The sequence below is a fragment of the Arachis ipaensis genome, chromosome B10 (genome assembly GCF_059453495.1).
Source record: "Arachis ipaensis isolate K30076 ecotype BB chromosome B10, ASM5945349v1, whole genome shotgun sequence".
NCBI lineage: Eukaryota > Viridiplantae > Streptophyta > Magnoliopsida > Fabales > Fabaceae > Arachis > Arachis ipaensis.
Window position 1 is genome coordinate 133,550,927 of NC_142435.1, and position 22,039 is coordinate 133,572,965.

General features: G+C 37.8%; 1 protein-coding gene across 1 annotated transcript; it reads right to left on the bottom strand.

Moving 5' to 3' along the window:
• Nucleotides 1-17,819: 17,819 nt before the first annotated feature.
• Nucleotides 17,820-19,295, bottom strand: LOC107627701 (uncharacterized). The gene is made up of 2 exons (XM_088493684.1): nucleotides 18,405-19,295; nucleotides 17,820-18,284 (listed from the first exon to the last, which is right to left on the bottom strand). Exons 1-2 carry the CDS (start codon nucleotides 19,293-19,295, stop codon nucleotides 17,820-17,822), a joined length of 1,356 nt encoding a protein of 451 aa, XP_088349810.1.
• Nucleotides 19,296-22,039: the final 2,744 nt, after the last annotated feature.

Here is a 22,039-nt window from a genome sequence, read left to right on the forward strand (position 1 = left end):
ACGGCTTGTCAATCGGAATTCCGTAGCTCAAGTTATGGCTCCTGGAAAGTGGATGTGAATAGTATCATCTCTCTTCTCCTCTCTTCACCCTATCCGAACTCTCTCTCTCTCTCTCTCTCTCTCTCTCTCTCTCTCTCTCTTTGTACTGAAATGAGCTTTTTTGGCTCATTTACTCACTTATATATGTTGGGCTTTGTGTCCGGTTTGGATCCGGTCCAACCCGTTAGCGTTTTAGGTCCGTTTGGCCCACTTTGGGCCAAAACCTTTAAGATTAGTGTCCGATTTTCAATTCTAAATTATTTTTGCCTTTTCAAAAAAAATAAATCAATTTTTCAAAATCTTATTTTCCAAAATACGCGGTACTGGACATACTAGAGCCGGTACTGTCGGCTTAAGCGCCAGTACGCATTTTTACAGGAACTTTTCGAAGAAGATACATTTTCCAACTCAAAAAAATTTACTAAAATCAAACTTCACCTTTAAATTTTCAAATTAAAACTTCTAGATTTTGAATCTATTCTGGACACTAAAATTATTTTATTAAAATAATTTTACGTGAAAAACTCCAGTTCTTACACTGCCCACTGATGTTCATCCTTGTCTATCAAAGGTTTTCTTCTGGCAAACACCCTAATTTGTGAAATTATGAAGTCCGAAAAACCAAAACAAGTCAAGTATAAGAAACTCTATATTTAATACCAAATTACACCGAAATGAATAATTTCAACCTACAGAATTCGGTATTTATTTAAATAGTTTTCGGTGCATTTGGAAAAAAATTCAGTGTATTATAGAATTTATATTTTTTTCCAAAGAACTACCTGTGAACCTTATTTCAAACAGACAGAAACAAGAGAATCTATAGAGAAAATGGAAATTTGTATCAAATAAACAACTTACAACAAATTTATTATGTTATGTCTTCCGAAGGAGATTTTTTGTTTAATGGGTCAAGGACATAAAATTTTTCTTTTCAACATTCGCTATCCATATCCACCAATACTGCGCATAGCAAACTGGGAAAAATATATGAATTTTGGTTAGAGAGAACAATTTTTTAGTTTAATTAGCACCTAATGTAAGAATTATTTAAGAAGCTTTATAAATGAAAGCTTACAAATGGATGTGATGCAAGCTTTTTCTTGTCTAGAAAAGGGATGTAGTCTTGATAGTCTTTAATCTGGAAGGACTTGTTAGTTTTTGGATGAATGAACTTGTCCTGATGACTCGCCAACATGGCATTCTGCAAAATTTGTATAATACACCGAAAGAAATAGTTATAACAAACAATATATTTTGAAAATACACCGAAATTTCAATGTACTATAGCTTACCACAATATCAGGAGGGAAACAATATATGAATTTTTTAAATCTTTCAATTTTTTGTTATTTAGAATTTGATATATTGGTGAGACAACCTATGAAAATAAAACCCCAAACTTAATACATATATGGCACAACTCATAAGAAAATCATTAATGTTATTTTAGTATTACGAGATTTTCGATATCTGATTTGGCTTTTAAAGAATTAAAGTGCATTTTGGTTATTTTCAGATGAGATTCTTGCTTCAGCTTAAAAATCATCTCCCACTCATTAGAGTATCCATTATCATAAGTCTTGATATTTGAGACCCAATAAAAGCTCTCCTTAAGATCGTCTGTTATTTCCTTTTGCCTCATGCGAGTTTTTAACTTGTCACGGAAGCTCAGTGTAGGCTACACCTTTTCTAGTGAGGGACTTTTTTACTTAGCATAATTTAATGCTGCTGCAACCCCAGTATTTATGACCTTAACTATCTCTTCCAATTTTTTCACCAATATTGGACTATCTTGAGATGTTCCCTTGTCAGTTGGTGGTTCACCCTCTTGAGTGATTGTAGCTTTCTCACTTGATTGAGAGAAGCCAAGGCTAAATGATGGTACAGAAAAGTCATTCTTCAATGTAGCATTGGTAACCAATATTATTCCATCATTCATGACTTGAGCGGGTGTATGACTTCATGGTGAGACATAAAATAGTTTAAGAATACATAGAAAATATTGAAAAAGAATTTTATTAAGTAGAACTTACACATTACTAGGAGCTACTTCCTCATGAAATTCTTGTTGTGGTTGTTGAGGTTGTTCTTTGGTATATTCCTCTGTTGGAGACTTTGCAGCAGGTTGTTGAGGTTGTGGAAGACTGTAGGATTACAGAAAAGGAATTTAATTAATACAACCAAACTAAGTACACCTCAATTCACATGAAATACATCAAAATATAAACTAAATATACTGCTATTTAAAAAGATATGCAGCTCAATAAAACATCCACAAAATGTTACCAGAAGCACTACAACAAATTTCTATAGGCTAGTTATAACAAATACATCAACAAAGTCCCTCAAAATGGACAAAATCAATATTTTGTTGCTTAGTTACAACAAAAAGAGGACAACAACACTAAGTGCACCTCAAATCAGAAGCAATACACCGAAAACAAACTAAATACACCGAAATTAGAAAAAAATTTTATGTAATATTTACGTATTAATAGTTTCTTCTTCTATATCTTCCTCTCCGAAAGACTTTTCAGCAGTTTGTTGAGTTTGGGGAGGGCTTGAGGCAGGTATTTTCAAAGGAGGAGCACATACTTAAAGTGAAACTCTAAGAAAAACAAAAATAAAAAAATTAATATGGAGTAAACATTCAGGTGCAAATGATTAACTCAATAAATAGAACATTGAAAGTGAACTGGAAAACTCACATGTCCAAGAGTTCTGATTAAGAATTAGTCTGTTTTCGAAAAACAATCATTTGTCTTTTAGGATTATTATCTATTATTTTTTTCTAAACAGGAGCTGGTTTATTCAATGTTTCTTCTTGTTCCTTGAACCTGTAATACACCAAAATCATCTCACAACTACACCGCAAACATTTAATAAAAACACAACTTTTGTTATATGTGAAATTACATAGTTGTAGTTTTTTTTCCCTTTTTTTCCTTGCATAAAATCTTAAAGGACTTTTTTTTCTAAAAAAAATATGAAATTAGAAGCAGAATATGGTAGCAAAAGAATTAAAGAAATGGTAAGAGAAACAAAAATTACATGTTATCACTTGGTTGATTGACACTGCTCTGATAGCTTGTCTGTGTTAGAAACACAACATCATTTTTACTTGTCAAATTTACATGTGGCATTCTAAGGATAAAATAAATATTATTCAGCAAAACTAGAGTAATTATATCAGGTTTTATGAAATTTTAGCAAAGAAAGAATTTCAGACATTGAATCTTACATTTGCGAAGAATCATAGTAAGCTTCTGCGGAGTGGAGCCCAGTTTCTAAAATATCAGTAATTTTTTCCTGCATTCTAAAAAAGCAAAGAATCATCAGGCAAAAAAAAAAAACACACAATCACCGAAAAGCACCACATGCTTTGTACAGGCTTATCATTTGATTTCTTCAACCTTACTTTTCTTATTTCTTGCATTTATTCACTTCTGATAGTACATGCAAAAGATTTTGTTAATAAATAAAATTTTCATAAAAAAAAATATAGCATTACAATGATAGTTTCTGAATCTTACTCATTGTTATATTCAATTTCCTTTTGGGAGGATGAGTCCTCAGTAATATGTTTCCTTTTTTGGATTCAATCCTAAAAAAGTAAATAATCTGCAGGCAAATGAACATAATAAAATTGACAAAATATACCGAAAAGAGAACACTTACTTTTTTCCAGGCTTTTGATTTTTTTCTTCAATATTCTTTTTCTTATTTCCTCGCTTTCTTCACTTCTGACAATACATGCAAAAAATTCTGTAAATAAATAAATTTTTGACGAAAATAAAATATAGTATTATAATGATAGTTTTTTAATCTTACTCATCATCAAATTCAGTTTCTTTTTCGGAAGATGAATCCTCAATAACATGCTTCTTTTTTGGATTCCATCCTGCAAAAACAACCAATCATCATACAAATTGTTCCGAGGGTTATCTGAAACATTGATTTGGGCCTGAACGTGAGGTTCAGATCCCTTTGTATGGCAGCGTCCGACTTGTTGATGTCGAGGTGCCGCCTATCCAAGTTTCTCGCGAGGAGTCGGGTGGTGGAACCTGCAAGAGACTCCGATGCTTAAATTAGCAAGGGCTTTAGGCAGGTTTTTAGTAGATCATAACGTGAATATACATGAGGGGTGTCAATGTATTTATAGGTGATGAACTAATAACTACCGTTGGAGTAGTTCCACTATAGGTGGTGGATAACCGTCCCCTTCATCTAGGGTTGTTGAGATCTCTCTTCTAGAAGTAGGTGAGAGATATTAGGGATTAGTTATAACTCCTTCGAGGGGGAGCTATCACTTTATAGCATTCTGTCCGACCTCTTGGGAGGTTGGTCACTCGGTAGCAATCTTTTGGGCTTTCTTTGCTTTGGGCCTGGCTTATGTTTTGGGATAGGACATGAACACAAATAAACACAATAAAATTGATAAAAGTACATCGAAAATAACACTTACTTCTTTGCAGGCTTGTGATTTTTTTGGTTAATCTTATTTTTCTGACTTCCTTTCTTCACTTTTGACAATACATGCAAAAATTCTATTAATAAATAAAATTTTGACAAAAAAGTAAAACATATATAGCATTACAATGATAGATTCTGAATCTTACTCATCATCAGATTCAGTTTCTTTCTCTGAAGATTTTTCCTCGATAACGTTCTTTTTTTTTTGAATTCCATACTGGAAAAGCAAACAATCATCAGGCAAATAAACACAATAAAATTGAAAAAATATACCAAAAAATAATACTTACTTATTTACCTCTTTTTAGGTAGTTTTCTTCTTTTTTGTGTCTCCTCTGAGTCATGTTCAAAATTAGACTCAGACTTAGCAACAATTTCACTTTTTGAAGAAATAGCCTTCTTCTTTTGTGGCTTCTTTTGTTTCTTATTTTCTTCCTTCCTTTCTTCCTTCTTTTTGTCATTTGGTTATTTTCTCAGTTATTCTTTTTTCATGATGTCCTAAAACAAAAAAATATCTGTTTACATAATATATTTATAATAAATACACTAAAATTAAAGAAAGAATTCTGTTGAGTTATCATATTATCCTTAATATCAACTTTTATTCTTTCGACTAGTATCTCCCTAGTCCAATGTTGCACCCATGGTGGTCTAGAAATTGCATGCACCAACCTATTTTTGTGTGTGGATTCATGAAAATATACAATTATCAGAGCGTAAAGACAACCATTAATAGCATATTTCTTTTGCAATGTGTGCTCTCTGATACCATTGATGAGGAAGTTGAGCACATGACCACCCCAATTCCGTTTACATATTGTGTCCACGTAAAGAATGGATGGCAAGTGAATTGGAGAAACTTTTTTTTATCATTGTCGACAACAAGAAGTACATCTGAATGTAGAAGATGAATGTCCTCTTGAATTTCAGCCGATTTTCCTCCCTATCAATACACATCTCCATTATAGAGGTTATTAATTCTAACAAAGTCTTGCCTTGGAAGTTTCTAGTAACTTCCTTATTCTCCTCACTAAGTTCTTGAAAATTAACTTTGTCTGGATAGCTTGGCCCTGCAAAAGCAGCAAAAATATTTCAATAACACAGAAATAATTTGATAATACACCAAAAATTTGATTTACAAAATATATTACAAAATAGATTTTTACCAGATACACTCAAACCAACGGCAGCTACGTACTATATTTTCTTGGGTGATCTTGATTATACCATACCGTGTGTCCAGTGTGTTATTGTACAGATCAAATGAATATGCCAATTCTTTCAAGAGCTTATGTGGCACATTCATGGGAGGGTTACGCATCATAATACCGAATTCTAGTTCTTGAACAATGATTTTCTTTTCATTACTCATGTTGTGGTATTTATCATGAATGAATCTTGTGGAGCATCTCAGATCATGATTTTTCTGTAAATAAATGAGAATCATGTAAATAAACTATATTTATATAAAAAAAAATGAGTTGTTCAAACATATATATGCATACATTATATTTTGGGGCCTGTTTTTTTGTCATTTTTTCTGTAAGGAATAAAAAAAGGTTAATAGGTAACAAGAGTACCAGGTACACTTCAATTCACATGAAATATACTGAAAGATAAACCAAATACACTGAAATACAAACCAAATATACTGCTATTATTTTTTTAATTACATCATATAATGTGAGGTAAAAAAGATATGCAACCCAATGAAACATACATAAAATAATACCAATAGCACTACAACAAAATTCTATGGGTAGTTACAACAAATCTATGAACAAAATTCCTAAAAAATAGACAAAAATAGATTTAATTACTGAAATATGTACAAAATAATATCAGAAGTACAAGAACAATATTCTATTGTTTAGTTATCATATAAAGATGACAACAGCACTAGTTACACTTCAATTCACATAAAACACACTAAAAGACAAACCAAATACACTAAAAGGCAAACTAAATATATTGCTATTATTTTTTTATTACATCATACAATGTGAGGTCAAAAAGATATGCAACTCAATCAAACATGCATAAACTGATACCAGAAGCACTACCAAATTCTATGAATTGTTATAACAAATCAAGAAGAAAATTTCTGAAAAATGGACAAAAACAGATGCAAATCCCTCAAACACATGCAAATATAGCTTAAACTATACGTAATATTTTATACCGACCTAACACAGTTATCACCAAATGAAGCATATAATGAGAACAGTAATACGTACTTCAACGCAAGAACACAAAATGAATTTACTAAATAAACGGAAATATCACTATGTAGTATTTTTCAATCGAAATGAGAAAGAGAAAAATGAGAAAACTGGACGATTAGTGAACAGTATCTTTAATAATCTTTCGTGTTCTCTTTCTGTGTTCTTGGTGAAGATTTCAAATTTAGTTTTGAAATTTCCTTGACTTTTTGCGACGATTTTGAGAGATTTTGAGCCTGGTTTGAATTATGAGCGTTGCGGTTTTTATCAAGGGAGAAGAACCATTTTCCATAATGACATTTGCGCTATTCAACAGTTGGAAGAGCATGTATTTACACGCACTCTAATATGAGGTTGGTTTTTATTGGGCTTGGGCCAACCTGGTTGGACTTGGTTACCAAAAAGGCTTGTATGCATAGTAGGGCTATTTCATAAAATAGTCATAGAGCTTCACATCTACAAACAATTTAATTATCTGCATTTTTAAGTAAAATGCCTATCTTAATTTTATCATCAATCAACAAATCTAGAATCATAATAAAATCTAAAAAAACCAAGCAAGTAATTAACATGATAAAAATAGAGGCACAAAAAGTATAAGGTTAGGATTTAGCAAATGCCAACAATGTCAAAAAAATAGAAGAAGGATGGGAAAAAGATATACCTGGATGAAGGAGAATGGGTAGCATCGCAGCTGACGGAGGCAAGCGACGGCAGTGGCGAACAACAGAAGCAGCAACTCGCAGGATAGAAACAAGCTCCTCCATGGCAGAAACCATGTGGACGCTCCTCAATGGCGACGATGGCTGGAGTCGTAGGAAGCGGTCAACGATGGCAAAACGGCAGCGAATGGTGGCGATGGGGGCTGACGGCGAGAGAGAAAGAGAAAGGAGAGAGAAGTGAGATTAATGATATTGTAGAAATGGAAGGGAAGAGTTCGCAAATATGAATTTTGGATCAATTTTTCCAGTGGATTTACTGTCAGAAAAATTCACACACATCCTATGACCAAACTGGCGCGTTCTATTTAATTACCTTACTATCGAATTTTCCCCCCTAAATTCGGTGGTAATCATCGAGCAAATTTTTCTTTTTTCCTCTCCAATTATTACTGGCAAATTTATCTTCGGAAAATCGTATCCGACAGTAACATTTTTATCTGACAAATTTATTGCCAAATCTGCTGGTAAACTAGCCGTTAACCTCTGACGCTAAATCCGACGGTATTTAGTATTTTTCTTGTAGTGTACCTTCTCTCCCACATCCTTTAGCCGTGCCGTTTAGTATCACCTCCAACTGTCTTAGCCACGGTGTAATGCCATAACTGCACTGCTGCACTGCGCCACCTGTCACCATCCGTTGCTCAACCGTCGTCCACCACCAGCAGATATTTTTTTTCTAATACTATACAATAAAAATTAAATAAAAAAATATTGAAAAAGAATACATCATTTTGAATGTTTCTTACCCGGATTTTGGATGTTTAAATTTTAGAGGTATCAGATAACAAAATGAAATATCCAAAAATATAAGAAAGAAAAACATCTGAAAACTAAGAAAAAGAAACATTTAAAACTATTAAGAAGAATCATCCAAAACCTAAAAAGAAGAAACATTCAAAACATAACAAAAGAAATATCTATGACCTATAAAAAAGATACATCCAAAACCTAAAGCGGAGAAGAAGAAGAAGAGTGTGGAAGCTGCTTCGAAGAAGAAGAAGAAGAAGAAGAAAAAGTGATGTAGATGAGAGAAAGGAGACACCGAATGATTGGAAGACGTCGTAGGAGGGGAGTTAGAAGGGGATGGCATGGTGTTGCAGCGAGAGGAGTTTGATGGGGAGGGCACGACGAGGTGGCGGGAGGAGGAGTTAGAGGGCGAGGCCTCGGCTTGAGGAGTTGGAATGGGTGGATCCGTGTTTTTTTAGTGCAAACCTAATTTTTTCAAATTTTAAAATAAGATTTTTTAAAAAAGTTGATTGCTAAGTTAACCAATTGACTACATATAGAATTGGTTACCTATATTTTTTGGTTGACACAAAGTACTTTTATTATATAAACGAAATATACGATGTATTTAATTTTTTACGGGAAAAAATTATGCATTTTCTTATTTTTTAAACAAAAAACTGAAATTTGAAAATAAAAAAAGATATACATTCACACCTTGACTATTTTGTTCTAAATCAGGTAGCCACAAAGCCATTTTGCCACCTACTTACCCAAATATATCAGTGTTATTCCCCACCTACTCAATGACTAAATTTTTTAAGTGGTCTCTTAGATTTGGTCCGTGCACCAATTTGACTCCTGAAATTCCAATTGCACTAATTTAAACCTCCAAATCGAACTCAAGGCAACATACTAGTTCCTCAATTAATTTCTGGTGTGAGTCAACAGCCAGACTGTTGATATGGCACCACTACTTCCACGTGGCATCATCACTCACTCCACATCATCATCATCCTCTTTCTCATCCCCCTCTCCTTCTTCTTCCCCCACTCTCCACCACCTCTCCATCTCCTTCTCACCCTCCACCACTTGTTTCTGCAAGTCTCTATGCCACTATACTATTCCCTTCGATCTCATCTCTTCTTCCTCCACTTTCACTGCCACAGCACCTGCTGCCACTCCCATTCCCTCCAACGATGTTTTCTACCTCTTATTTCTTGATCTTGCATCACTTACGATTGCTCCCTCACCTTCTCACTAATTTCACTCCTAAACTATCTTCAATCTGCCCTAAAAATTCCGTTTGCTTCTCATTCTTAACTTCTTCAATAATGGCTTCAACCTCTCGAAAGGTAACAAAATAATTATAACAATCCAAACAAAACCTTATACTTACTCACTCTCTTTACTTACTCATGTGCTATTTAAAATTGAAATTGCTAGGTCTTAGTTTCGATTGCCAATGGCACCGAGCTTATGGAGGCTGTCATCACCGTCGACGTGCTATGGCACTTCGATACCGATATCACTGTTGCATCCATCGAAAATCAGCTCATCATTCAGCCTCTCCACGATGTTAAGATTGTAGCTAATGCTATCGTCTCCGATGTTGCTGACACCACCTTCGACCTCGTCACTCTACCAATAACTCTCTCTCTCTCTCTATTGAATTGGGAATTATTATGAGCTGTGATTGTCATATTTAGTGATCAAATTGGTGGATTAATTGTATTATTGGTGAATATATTTCGTACTATGTATCATTGTAACTAAAAATTTCTTTTTTAGTATGTGTGTGTGTATTTTGTGTGCAGGGAGGTGTTCCCAATCTACGGCGGTGGAAGTGGAGGAAGAGGGGAGGAGATTGGAGGGGATAGTGCATTGGCAGAGGGACTTGCAACAGGAGGTAGTGGAGGGTGGGAAGGAGAGAGAAAGGGAAAGAAGAGGGAGAAGGAACGGAGGGTGGGAAGAAGAGGAGTAAAAGACAAATAGGTCTCTGACCTTTTAAAACAAGGACATTTTCGTCCCTCAAGATTGGAAAATACATTTCAATCCCTCACGTTTTAAAATGGCTGACAATTATACCCCTCCGTCCATTTTGGGCAAAAAACGGCAACGGAGCCAGCTGACATGGAGGGGTAGAGAATGACGTGTCCGTTACACTTGTTGAAGTGGATTGAGACAAATTATTAGTGGACAAATTCGTCCCTTAAGGGCAAAACGACGTCGTTCTTCCGATGAATTCAATATTTCGACACTCTTCTTCTCCGCCGCGTTCAACTGCCGCCATTATCACCCTTCTTAAGGCCTGTAAGACCATTTATCACCTCTACCAAGTCCACGCCTCCATCATCCAATGAGATCTAGAGCAAGATCACCTCATCATCTCCCGCTTCATTTTCCTTTCCGCCTCCTTTGCCGCCAATGCTTCATATTACACCTCCGTCTTTGACTGCGTCCTTGGCCCTTCCCCTTTTCTCTGGAACTCCCTCATCGGAGCCCACACTAAAGGAAGTTACTCTTTCGATGCCCTCTCTGCTTTTATTCACATGAAGGAACATGGGTCTCTTCCCAATAGGTACACTTACTCTTCTATGATTAAGTTATGTTCAAACATGTGCAGATCCTGCAAAGGAAAATAGCTCCATGACTCGGCGTTGAGGTGTGGGGGTTGAAGGTAATATGTTTGTTGGAACCTGTTTGGTTGATATGTATGGGAAATGTGGAAAGATTGGTGACGCTCGCAAGGTGTTTGATGGAATGTCTGAGAAGAATGTAGTTTCATAGACGGCTATGGTGGTTGGCTATGTGAAGGTTGGGGATATGGTTGAGGCAAAGAGGCTGTTTGATGAAATGCCTTAGAGGAATGTGGCATCATAGAATGCGATGATATGGAATTTTGTGAAGGTGGGGGATTTGGGCAATGCTAGGGTAGTACTTGATGCTATGCCGGAAAAGAGTGTTGCTTCTTTTACGATCATGATTGATGGCTATGCAAAGGCTGGTGACATGGCTACCTCAAGGTTCTTGTTCGACCAAGCTCCGAAAAAGGATATTGGTTAGCTTGATGTTGGCTTCTTCTCAGTTGGTTGCCTTATATGTATGTGCCATGTTCGGATATACCACTACAACCAGACCAAGAAGGTGATGGCAAATTAACAATTTATGTATTTAGTGGTCCCAGTTTAGTGTGTTTGTGTGTATATTTCAAGGTCAATTTCAAGCATCTGGATGATGCTTTTGATATATCGAATGATCTCCAACATTTGTGCTCCCAGAAAATAGTGACTTAATTCTTGGAATGCAAATTTTTATGGTATTGCACAGGTGATACATACACGTATAAGGTTGCTGCTTCTCTCGAAAAAACCTTGCAGGTATTACTGTATGTGTTAGGATTAGAATTAGTTTAAAACTCTCAAATTTAGGCCTTCATTTTCGTGCTAGTGTTTATATATATAGTCTTACATAAATATGGTTAGGGAAGAAGTATTCTGTTCCTGTATTGCAAGGATTTGAGCATGTGTATGGTGACATTGTGAGTGGGGTCATAGATGTTAATGAATTAGAGTTCTTGGTTAAGCATATGGAAGGTATGGTGAGGAAGATAGATAGGTATGTTAGTAACACTAAGAATTTGTATAGTGAAATGGAGGTTTTGAATCAATAGAAGCAAGCTATGAACAAGTTTCAGAATAATCAAAATGAGGAGAGTAGGAGGGTCTTTGAGCAGAAACTCGCATGGCAGAGGCAAGATGTTAGGCATCAAGGACTAATTTGTCCATTAAAAATTTGTTCTCCATCTACATCAGCAACTAAAACAGACACCTAACACTCTACCCTTCCAGGTCAGCATGTTCCGTTGCCATTTTGAAGCCCAACTCGACGGAGGGATCTAATTGTCACGCGTTTTAAAACGTGAGGGATCGAAATGTATTTTCCAATCTTGAAGGATGAAAATGTCCTCGTTTTAAAAGTTCAAGGACCTATTTGTCTTTTACTCGAAGAAGAGGGAGAGAGGGATGAAAAAGAGGATGATGATGATGATGTGGGGTGAGTGATGATGCTACGTGGCAGTAGAGGTGCCATGTCAGCAGTTCAGTTGTTGACTCAAGCTGGAAATAGACTAAGGGATTAGTATGTTGTCCGGAGTTCAATCTGAAAGTTCAAATTAGTGCAATTGAAATTTCAATGGCCAAATTAGTGCACAGACCGAATTTGAAAGACCACCTTAAAAATTTAATTCCTACTCGATCGTCTAATATTTTAGTTCTACTCTTTTACCGAAAAAAAATTTGTTGTAAAGAGTAGAATTGAGTAAAAGATAAAAAAAAAATTAAAATAAATATTATATATAATAAATTTTTATTAGAAAATTTTTTTATTAATAAAAAATAATTTTTATATTTTATCAAAATTTCACTCTTTATCTTAGCATTATATTTTATCAAGGATACTAGATACACATACAAAGTTCATTCTTTTATTAGATGAGAATATCTTATATCATGAATGCTATAGTGGTTATTACGTAATTATAAACTTATGATAGTTATACGAGATAATATTTAAAAAATATAATTAAAATTATCTTTTTTAATATGTGAAATTTTTTAATTTAAAAATAAAAGTAAAAAGTGTTAGAAAATAATAAATTGTGATTTTAATTTTAATAATTTTTTTAAATATTGTCAAAATTATAAAGTTATTATAGATTTTCTATTTTTTTATATAAAAAATATAAACATGTTATAGATAAATTATAATTATATTTTAATATTTTATAAATATTTAAATACAAACTAATATTTTTAATTATATAAAATATTTAATATAAATTTTTACTAATATTTTATAATATACTATTTTTGAATTTATTTTAAAATATAGACTAAAAATAAAATAAAAGACATTGACACATAATCATATTTACGTATTTAAAAATATTTTTATTTTTTATTAAAATAAAAGTTAGATACAAAAAATATATCAAACAAGTGTAAAAGAAATTCATATTCAAATCTTTTGTATGATATTTGGATAGAATTTAATTTTTTCCTCGTCCTTTATTATTTTAGTTTTTTTTAGAGGGGTAGGGCTTGTAATTGAGGTTCTTTAAATAAGTCTATATATATAAAGATATGTGAATATATATATACTTTTGTGATTAAGTGATTTAAAATAAAGTCTCCTCTTATTTTCTTAATTAAAGTTTCAGTTCATATTCGCGAAAACTCAATAGTAAATAAAGATAGTATATAATAAAAGGGTTTAGAGGTAAGTAACGCATAAACTTTTGGTACAATCATGAAGTGCTAAAAGTTAGGGTGTTACAATAATTATTATAAAATTTTACTTTTAAATATTTTTCATTCTTTTTTCTATTTTTAATCATTTGTATAGAAATACCATCATAAAATATCAACAGGTACAAAATTATGGAAAAATGTTAGAGGATCATCAGAATTTATTATTTAGTCATTAATTAGTTATCAGTATTTAAAAGTGTGGACTAAAGTATGTTGTTGAATTACTAAACTAAAGGAATTAGGTTGATAATTAAAAATAATTGTTAAAAAAAATAAATTTTGATGGTCTTCTAACATTTCTTATTACCAAATTTAAAAATAAAAAATCTAATTTTTCTAAATCTGTTTAAAGAAAAAATTAGTAAAATTTTATCTCTAAATTTTTTAAAAAGTAATTATCCAAATCTGTCCTTGAGATTTTAAAGTTGGACATTTTAGTCTCTTAAATTTTAAAATATACAAAATAGTCACCAACGTTTGTTTTTAGGGTAAAAAACCCTAATAAGCCAAGCCAAAAATAGTGTAACGTAAATACGCCAAACTGAAAATCGTTTCAGCAATAAGTCAGAAGCTATTTTTATGTAATTCGAACCAGGGTGGTTCGAATTAGGAGGAGAGTAGCTTTGAATGTAATTCGAACCAATGTGGTTCGAACTACTAACCCAAGTAATTCGAACTGACCTAGTTCGAACTATAGCCAATTGTGCAACGTATGTAATTCGAACCAGGCTGGTTCGAATTACCCTTGGCGTGCTCCTTCATAAATCGAACCATGCTGGTTCGAATTAGGGGTGATTCGGCTATATAAGGAGTTCGAATCACCCTCATTCGAACTATTATTCCTTCCCCCTATCCCACCAAATCTCAGAGAAAACGACCCAGATTCTCTCCGAGGAAGACCTGAACGGAATACTCTGCTGATGGGGGACGATCCGGCACGGTTATATCGCTTGGACGGAGTCGCTCATATAGCCGGGGTCATCAACGACGAGGTTAGTACGGAAATATTTTTTATTCTAGCGGTATTTGTGACTTAGTGGTTTTGCATGTGGGTTAGATGGTGGTATATGTTAGTGGTTTATGTAGGTGGTTTATGTGAGGGGATTATGTTGGTGGTTTATGTTAGTGGTTTAAGTTAGCGGTTTAAGTTAGTGGTTTATGTTAGTGGTTTAGGTTGGTGGTTTAGGGTAGTGGTTTATGTTAGTGGTTTAAGTTAGTGGTTTCTGTTAGTGGTTTATGTTGGTAGTTTATGTTACCGGTTTTTGTGAGTGGTTTATGCAAGCGGTTTATGTGAGTGGTTTAGGGTAGGTGGTTTTCGTTAGTGGTTTTATGTTGGTGATTTGTTTGACTTGTTTGATTGTAGTTGTTTTACGCTAGATGTTTTATGTAAACCAGTTTAGTTAAGATTTTTCTTGTTAGTGGATCTCGTTAAGCCGGTTTATGTTAACGGTTTAGTTGTGCGGTATATGGGTTTGTTTTCCAGTTGCTTATCTTTCATGTAATGTTATGCGGTTTTATTTAGCAGAATGGTTTGTTGATGATTTATCGTGTTGCTTACGGTTGTGGTTGGTTTTTAAGCTGGTTTTAACTATGCGGTTCATTACTACTCGCAGCCCCAGCGATGCATTAGGAGCATGCGGCGGCAGCAGGGCATGCGACTTGATGACAGATACGTTCCGTACTTACAGATGGCAGGTCTATACCATCTTGCAAGGTTGAACGACCGATGGTTCCGGCTAGACGAGGCCCTTGTCAGTGCATTCGTGGAGCGATGGCGTCCCGAGACGCACACGTTTCATATGCCGTTCGGAGAGTGCACTATCACACTCCAGGACGTGGCATACCAGCTGGGTTTGCCAGTGGACGGGCGTTACGTGAGCGGGTGCCTGTCAGAGTTCCATATATACATCGAGGGTGGCCGTCCAGCCTGGGTCTGGTTCCAGGAGTTGTTCGGAGTTATACTTCCTCCTAGTCAGGTTCAGAAGTACGCCGTGAACTGCAGCTGGTTTCAGGAGACTTTTGGCGAGTGCCCGGAGGATGCAAATGAGGAGACTGTGCGCCGATATGCCCGTGCGTACATCATGATGTTGTTGGGCACGCAGCTGTTTGCGGACAAGTCCGGGAACCGGATTCACATCAGATGGCTTCCGTACGTAGCGAGGCTGGAGGAGCTGGGTACCTACAGCTGGGGTTCTGCAGCACTGGCTTGGTTGTACCGTTGCATGTGCCGAGTGGCGAACAGACATGTCGTCAAGTTAGCGGGCCCGCTTCAGCTACTTCAGTCTTGGATCTTTTGGCGCTTTCCTCGGTTTAGGCCTGCAGGATATGAGACGTTCAGCTGGTCGTTGGCCTCGAGGTACTAGAAACGGCCTTCTCTATTTCAATTTTACACACATCACTGCATTTCATTAATAGTCTATTGCATACTCTAAACACATATTTCAGTTGATGTAACACATGTGTATGTTGCAGATGGTTAGGTTACAACCCTTCCGGGAGCGAGAAGGGTCCTAGAGTGGCGATGTGGAGGCTCAGGATAGACCGGTTACAGGACAGGGAGGTGAGTATGCAAGTTAACAAGTGTCCTTTTATAAGCAAGCTTTTCTATTTGGTTCCAACAGTTGCCCTGACAAGAATGGCTTCCATGTGTTGTGCAGTTTATATGGATGCCGTACAGTAGCCCCGACGTACTTCAGGTTTTGCATCCGGAGGTTTTGGAGCCTCGGCATATGGCGTTGTGGCGCTCTGTGACTGCGCTGATCTACTTTGCTGTCATAGAGTGGCATCAGATAGATCGTGTTCTTCCGCAGTTTGGAGGGGTACAGCCCCCTCCGCTTCCAGCCCTGAACATCGACTTTCTGATGTCCAAGGACGGGAGATGTGGCGATCGGTGGTTCCCGTCTTATTTGCAGAAGTGGCATCTCTACTGGGACTATCGTCAGGAGAGTGTGCTGAGGTTCGACGTTGTTGCCGACCCCGAACCGTCACATGAGTTCCTTGAGTGGTGGAGTCAGCATGGGAAGAGGTTCTTGTCTCCGGACACACAGCTGGGGGATCCGAGAGCAGTTCCGGTTCCAGTTGAGGCATCACAGCGAGGTCCGGGGCGAGTTCCTGACATGGATCGTCCTGAGGACGTGCCGGACAGGCGTAGGGTTGAGAGGAGGATGGGTGTGGGGACACGGCGGAGCCAGCGTGAGTTTAGGTGGCCTGATCATGGTATGGACGATGATCACGACGCCGGTCCCGTTAGAGGCGGACGACGAGCCCAGGGAGGTAGGGCGAGGGGGCATGCTGACCGTGGGGACGACGACGATGATCAGCATGGGCACGTTGGCGGGGGTGGTTCAGGGGCTGTTGCAGCTGCGGGTACTAGTACACATGATGGCGGTCATGGGGGTGAGTGGTATGGTACAGGGATGGGTGACGGGGCTGACACGGGTGACGCTGGACTTGGATCGGGCCCTCTTGGACATTACTTCGTTGGTGTGCCAGCCGATGACCAGCCTGAGCAGGGGGTACACCTTGGGTTATCCCGGGATCACAGTGGTCAGACTTTATTGGGTCAGAGACGCTTGTTGGGGACTTCAGGAGTCCACGCTTCCTAGAGGAGATCACCGCCATCATGCAGGGCGACGTCACTCCCCGCAGTGGTGGTCAGACCTCTGGCACACAGGCCCCGTTAGATGTTGATCTGAACGAGCCTCCATCGTCATCCGGTGGTCAGCAGTTCTGTCTCGGAGGTACCCCTCCATCCGCCTTCACCGCTGCATCACAGTCTGTCGCAGGGGTGGCTGCGGCACCCCTGCATGTTGCGCCACTTGCACAGCCTGCCCCGCAGGAGGATGGGGATGACATCGAGGATGAGGAGCCGTTTATCCGCCGAGGTCAGAGGGCATGGGTAGCCCGTCGCTGTGGTACTGGATCGCATCTGTTTAGATGATGCACGTTTCATGTATTTTGTTCCCTATGGTTCAATCATGTATGATAATGATATGTACTTTCCTTGTTATGTTGTAGTCTATTTACCTATGTTATTTGTTATTTGTGTTGTGGGACATTGACTATTTATAATCATCGAATCATGAAACAGTTTAGTGTTTACCTTTGCATATTAAAATTTGCATCGACGGAACTTGTAGCAGTATTCATAATGAAAGACAACATATTCATTACTACTCGCAACAATCCAAGTACAATGTATAAAGATCAAACAGTTACATACGTGCTCAAACATTGCATCTAACAGGAAAACTAAAATGTAAATAATACTAACACTAACAACATGCCCACTAATGGCGTCCTGCCTGAGACGATCCTCCAACCTATGGGCAACAACGTCGTGTGTGTCCGGGTTGGCGACATAGGTCGCACCTCTTTGGCCGATTCGGATCTGCCTCGTCCATATTCGTCCGTATCCTTGTGGATCTAGGACGACCCTCTCTCGCACGCCTCCTGTCAGGGTCCGGAATCACCGTGGGCCCGTCGTAAGGTGGCCAGAAGCCCTCCGGGATCGGAGGTGTGAATCCCATCTGATACACACTGAACACCGAGCTAATCTGATAGACGCTGTGAACGTAAGAGGTCCAGGTGAGCCGTGAGTAGGCACAGCATGCAAGTGCATGCTGACACGGGAAATGAAGCGCCTGGAAGTACCCGCAGTCACATGTCCGCGATGCAAGCGATACTCTGTAGGTACCCAAGGAGAAAGAACCAGTCGGAGTGGTCTCTGCTACGGTGAACTTGGAGTTATCCCGGTCATACAACGTCACCGTGAAGCACCTGGCCGTCTTCAAGTTGGCCTCAATACACTTCACCAAATGCTGACTGAATTGTTGTCCGGTTCCCATCTGCGCCTCAGCCTCTCTCCCCTTGCGAACAAAGAGTTCCGCAAGCCTACAATATGTTGCCTTCACCAGGGATGATACAGGGAGATTTCTGACCCCCTTGAGGATTGAATTCACACACTCGGAGATGTTCGTCGTCATGTGACCGAATCTCCGACCCTCATCACGATGCTGAGTCCACAAGGAGTAGTCAATCCGGTTCGCCCAGTCACACATCGCCGGGTCTTCAGACCGAAGAATATCAAACCAGTAATCAAATTCAACCTCGGTCTTCGCATACGCCGCATTGACTAGTAGCCTCCTAGCGTCTTTGCCCTTGAAGGTAAGGGCAAAATTAGCCGCTACGTGTCGTATGCAGAATGCACGGTACGCAGATGGCGGTAACCAACCTTCGTCAAGGGCCTCAAGCGCAGCCTTGATGCCGTTGTGCCTGTCCGATATAACCAGCAGACCGGGCTGCGGGGTCACGTGCTCTCGAAGGTGCGAGAGAAAGAATGTCCAGGACTCTGCATTCTCACCTTCCACTAGGGCGAATGCGACTGGTAGAATGTTGGAGTTCCCGTCCTGTGCAATCGCGATGAGCAACGTTCCCCCATACTTCCCATACAGATGTGTGCCGTCAATGCTGACTAGCGGCTTGCAATGACGGAATGCCTCGATGCACGGAGGGAAAGTCCAGAAAAGTCTGTGGAAATACGCTTGAGACTCGTCCACCTGTCCTCCAACTCGAACCGGGCTCGTCCTGAGGACCGCAACACTTCCAGGCATCGTCAGCTGGACACCCAACACCCACCTAGGGATGTCGTTGTATGACTCATCCCAGTCACCGTAGATGAGGGCAATAGCCTTCTGCTTTGCCATCCATACCCTCCTGTAAGTCGGCCTAAAACCAAAGTGTGCTGCCGTGGCGTTTAGGAGCACCTTTATGCTCACGGATGCGTCAGCCCTAACCATTGGCATAATGAACGCCGAAATCACATAATAATCCAAACTCCTGTGGTCGCTCGAGATGGATGTGGCCAGGCAAGTGTGAGGTCCGTTGTACCGTTTGACCTCCCAAAGCCCCTTGCGCTTCCGGAGACTCAGTCGAATCAACCATGTGCACCCATTCCCAAACTCGGAACACTTGCCCACATACCTGCGGTGATCGGACTCCAGCACCTTGTACTGTACCCCTCGCCGGATGCTGTAACTCTTCACACTTAACAGGGCCTCGTCTTTATCCTGGAATTGCTGACCAACCTGGAACTCTGTCAGACCAGCAGTCCCTTCCGCATCTCTAGCTCCGAATCCAACAGCGTGCCCTAAAACCCCCTCATGCCTCATGGCGTCCAAGTCCAATGAGGAAAAATGTGGTGGATACTGCTGTGTGCCAGAGCTAGAACCACCGCCCGCCAATGCAGGACCAGTCGCTCCAACCTCGTCGCCGCTGTCATCCTCAATCGTATCCGGCTCGACGTCGTCCTCATCTGCATCACCCAAGACTCCGTCTCCGACGCCAACCGGTGGAACGCCCTCTAAAGCGTTCGGCAGAATATCAAAGGATCCTACCTCGTCGCCTACGCCGTCATTCAGATCAACAGCAAAAGACGGGGAGGCGACAAGTTGGACCGCTGGCTCGTACACTGGGACGGAGGAAGAAGCCACGGCAGCCCTGGAACTGGAGCCAGCTGCCGTGGCTACATTGGTGGTATTCCGGTTGGAACCCCCTGAGCTGGATACCACATCAATCAGCTTTGCGTGCAATTCTGGTGTCCTCACCTCCGGAAACTGCCTCCGACAAAGAAACATGACTTGCAGGTCCTCATCACTACCAATCGTGAGACAATCATACTTCACCGTATCGTGCAGGATCGTGACTGGAATGCGATAGAAAAACTTCTTAACCCGCTTCGCACCTTCCAGGCCAAGTTTCATCAGCACAGATCTAACAAGGTCATCATAGCTTGTCATTGGATTCACGACAATACAGAGAGGATCCTTATCTGTGAACTTCACTCCGGAACGAGTTTTCCTCTTAATGGATCCTCTGTGGTGAACCAGAACAACAAAACTCTCCTCACTAGCCATCTTACTGGTCTAATGAGACCAACTCACGCTTAGAACGGTTATATAGAGGTCTCTCTCCCACTAATTCGAACCGGCCCGGTTCGAATTATGGTTTGTGTAATTCGAACCAGCACGGTTCGAATTACTCAGGCCGGATCTCTCTCTATAATTCGAACCTCCCTGGTTCGAACTATGTGCAGCCAAGGTTCGAACCAACCTGGTTCGATTTATGAAGAAAATTTTGGTGGGAGTTCGAACCAGATTGGTTCGAATTACATTCAAAGCAACTCTCCTCCTAATTCGAACCACCCTGGTTCGAATTACTAAGGTTTGTAGTTCGAACCACCCTGGTTCAAATTACATAAAAATAGCTTCTGGCTTATTGCTGAAACGATTTTCAGTTTGGCGTATTTACGTTACACATTTCCAACGTTGGCTTATTAGGGTTTTTTACCCTTGTTTTTATTAGACAATATAGTCTTCTTCTGTTAGTCACTAACAGTGACTGCTAACGTAGAACGTTGACTCACATACGTCACTGTTAAATATCTATGTATGCAATTTAGACAAATTAGCCTTTATGGTAAAGTATTAAATAGTCCCTGAATAGTTTAAAAATTTTTAAAATGGTCTCTAAAAAATTTTAAAAATTTTAAAACAGTCCCTTCAAATTGTTTATATATAATTATTTTAAATTAATAAATTTTAATTTCTAGTTTTTTATATTTATTTTAAATTTCATTATTTATATATACAAAAACTTGCTATGTATTTTCAAACCCCAAATTATAAATTAATTTTAAAAAGACACTATTTTTTAAAAAAATTAAAATAAATAAATTTATATTTATTTTTTACCATCCAAGATAATAATTTAATTTAATTTGTAGGTATCATATTCTATGATCATTTTTTAATTATTTGAAGAGATAAGAGAACTCTAATTTAACCTAAATTTTTTCACATAAACAATTGAAAATATTTGTACAAGTGTTTATAAAGGTGACACTTGCATGCAATGCAAACCAAGTCATCTAAAAAAAAGTCAAATGTATTGGCAAATAAAGTGTTTTAGTTATGTCTTTTTAGAAAATTTTGAGATTCACTAATTGTAATGTTGTACAAAATAGAATTACAGTTAAATATATTTGTGCTACTACAGTTAATAATTATGCTAAAAAAAAATATATTTTTTTACTTATGAATATTTTTTAATATTTATTTGGTATCAATATTTTAGAAATTTAGATATATAAATAATGATTTTTATAATACAAAGATCTCTTAAATTTAGTAGATATTATTATGATTTATGCATCATATTGATATAAGGTAACATGGTATTATAAGTTAATGATTAAATAATGTTATTTTTTATGATATTTTAGTGTTAAAATAAAATCTTTTAATATATATTTTATTATTTTTTATATTATTTATTTATTAATTATTTTTAATAATATTTTATTATTCTAATTAATAAAAATATTATAACACGTTGGTTTTTAAAAAAAATAAAAATATTCGAAATGACTATTTTAAAATTTTTTAAAAACTATTTTGAGAATTTTAAATTTTTCGAGACTGCTTTATATAAATTTTAAAAAAATTAAAAAATTAATTATTTTTCAAAATAATTTTTTTACTTT

Coding starts and splice junctions, on each gene's coding strand:
- LOC107627701 (XM_088493684.1), bottom strand. CDS start 19,295: ATGGTTAGGGCTGACGCATCCGTGAGCATAAAGGTGCTCCTAAACGCC. Junction 18,285..18,404: donor CTGTATCATCCCTGGTGAAG/GCAACATATTGT, acceptor GCCAACTTGAAG/ACGGCCAGGTGCTTCACGGT.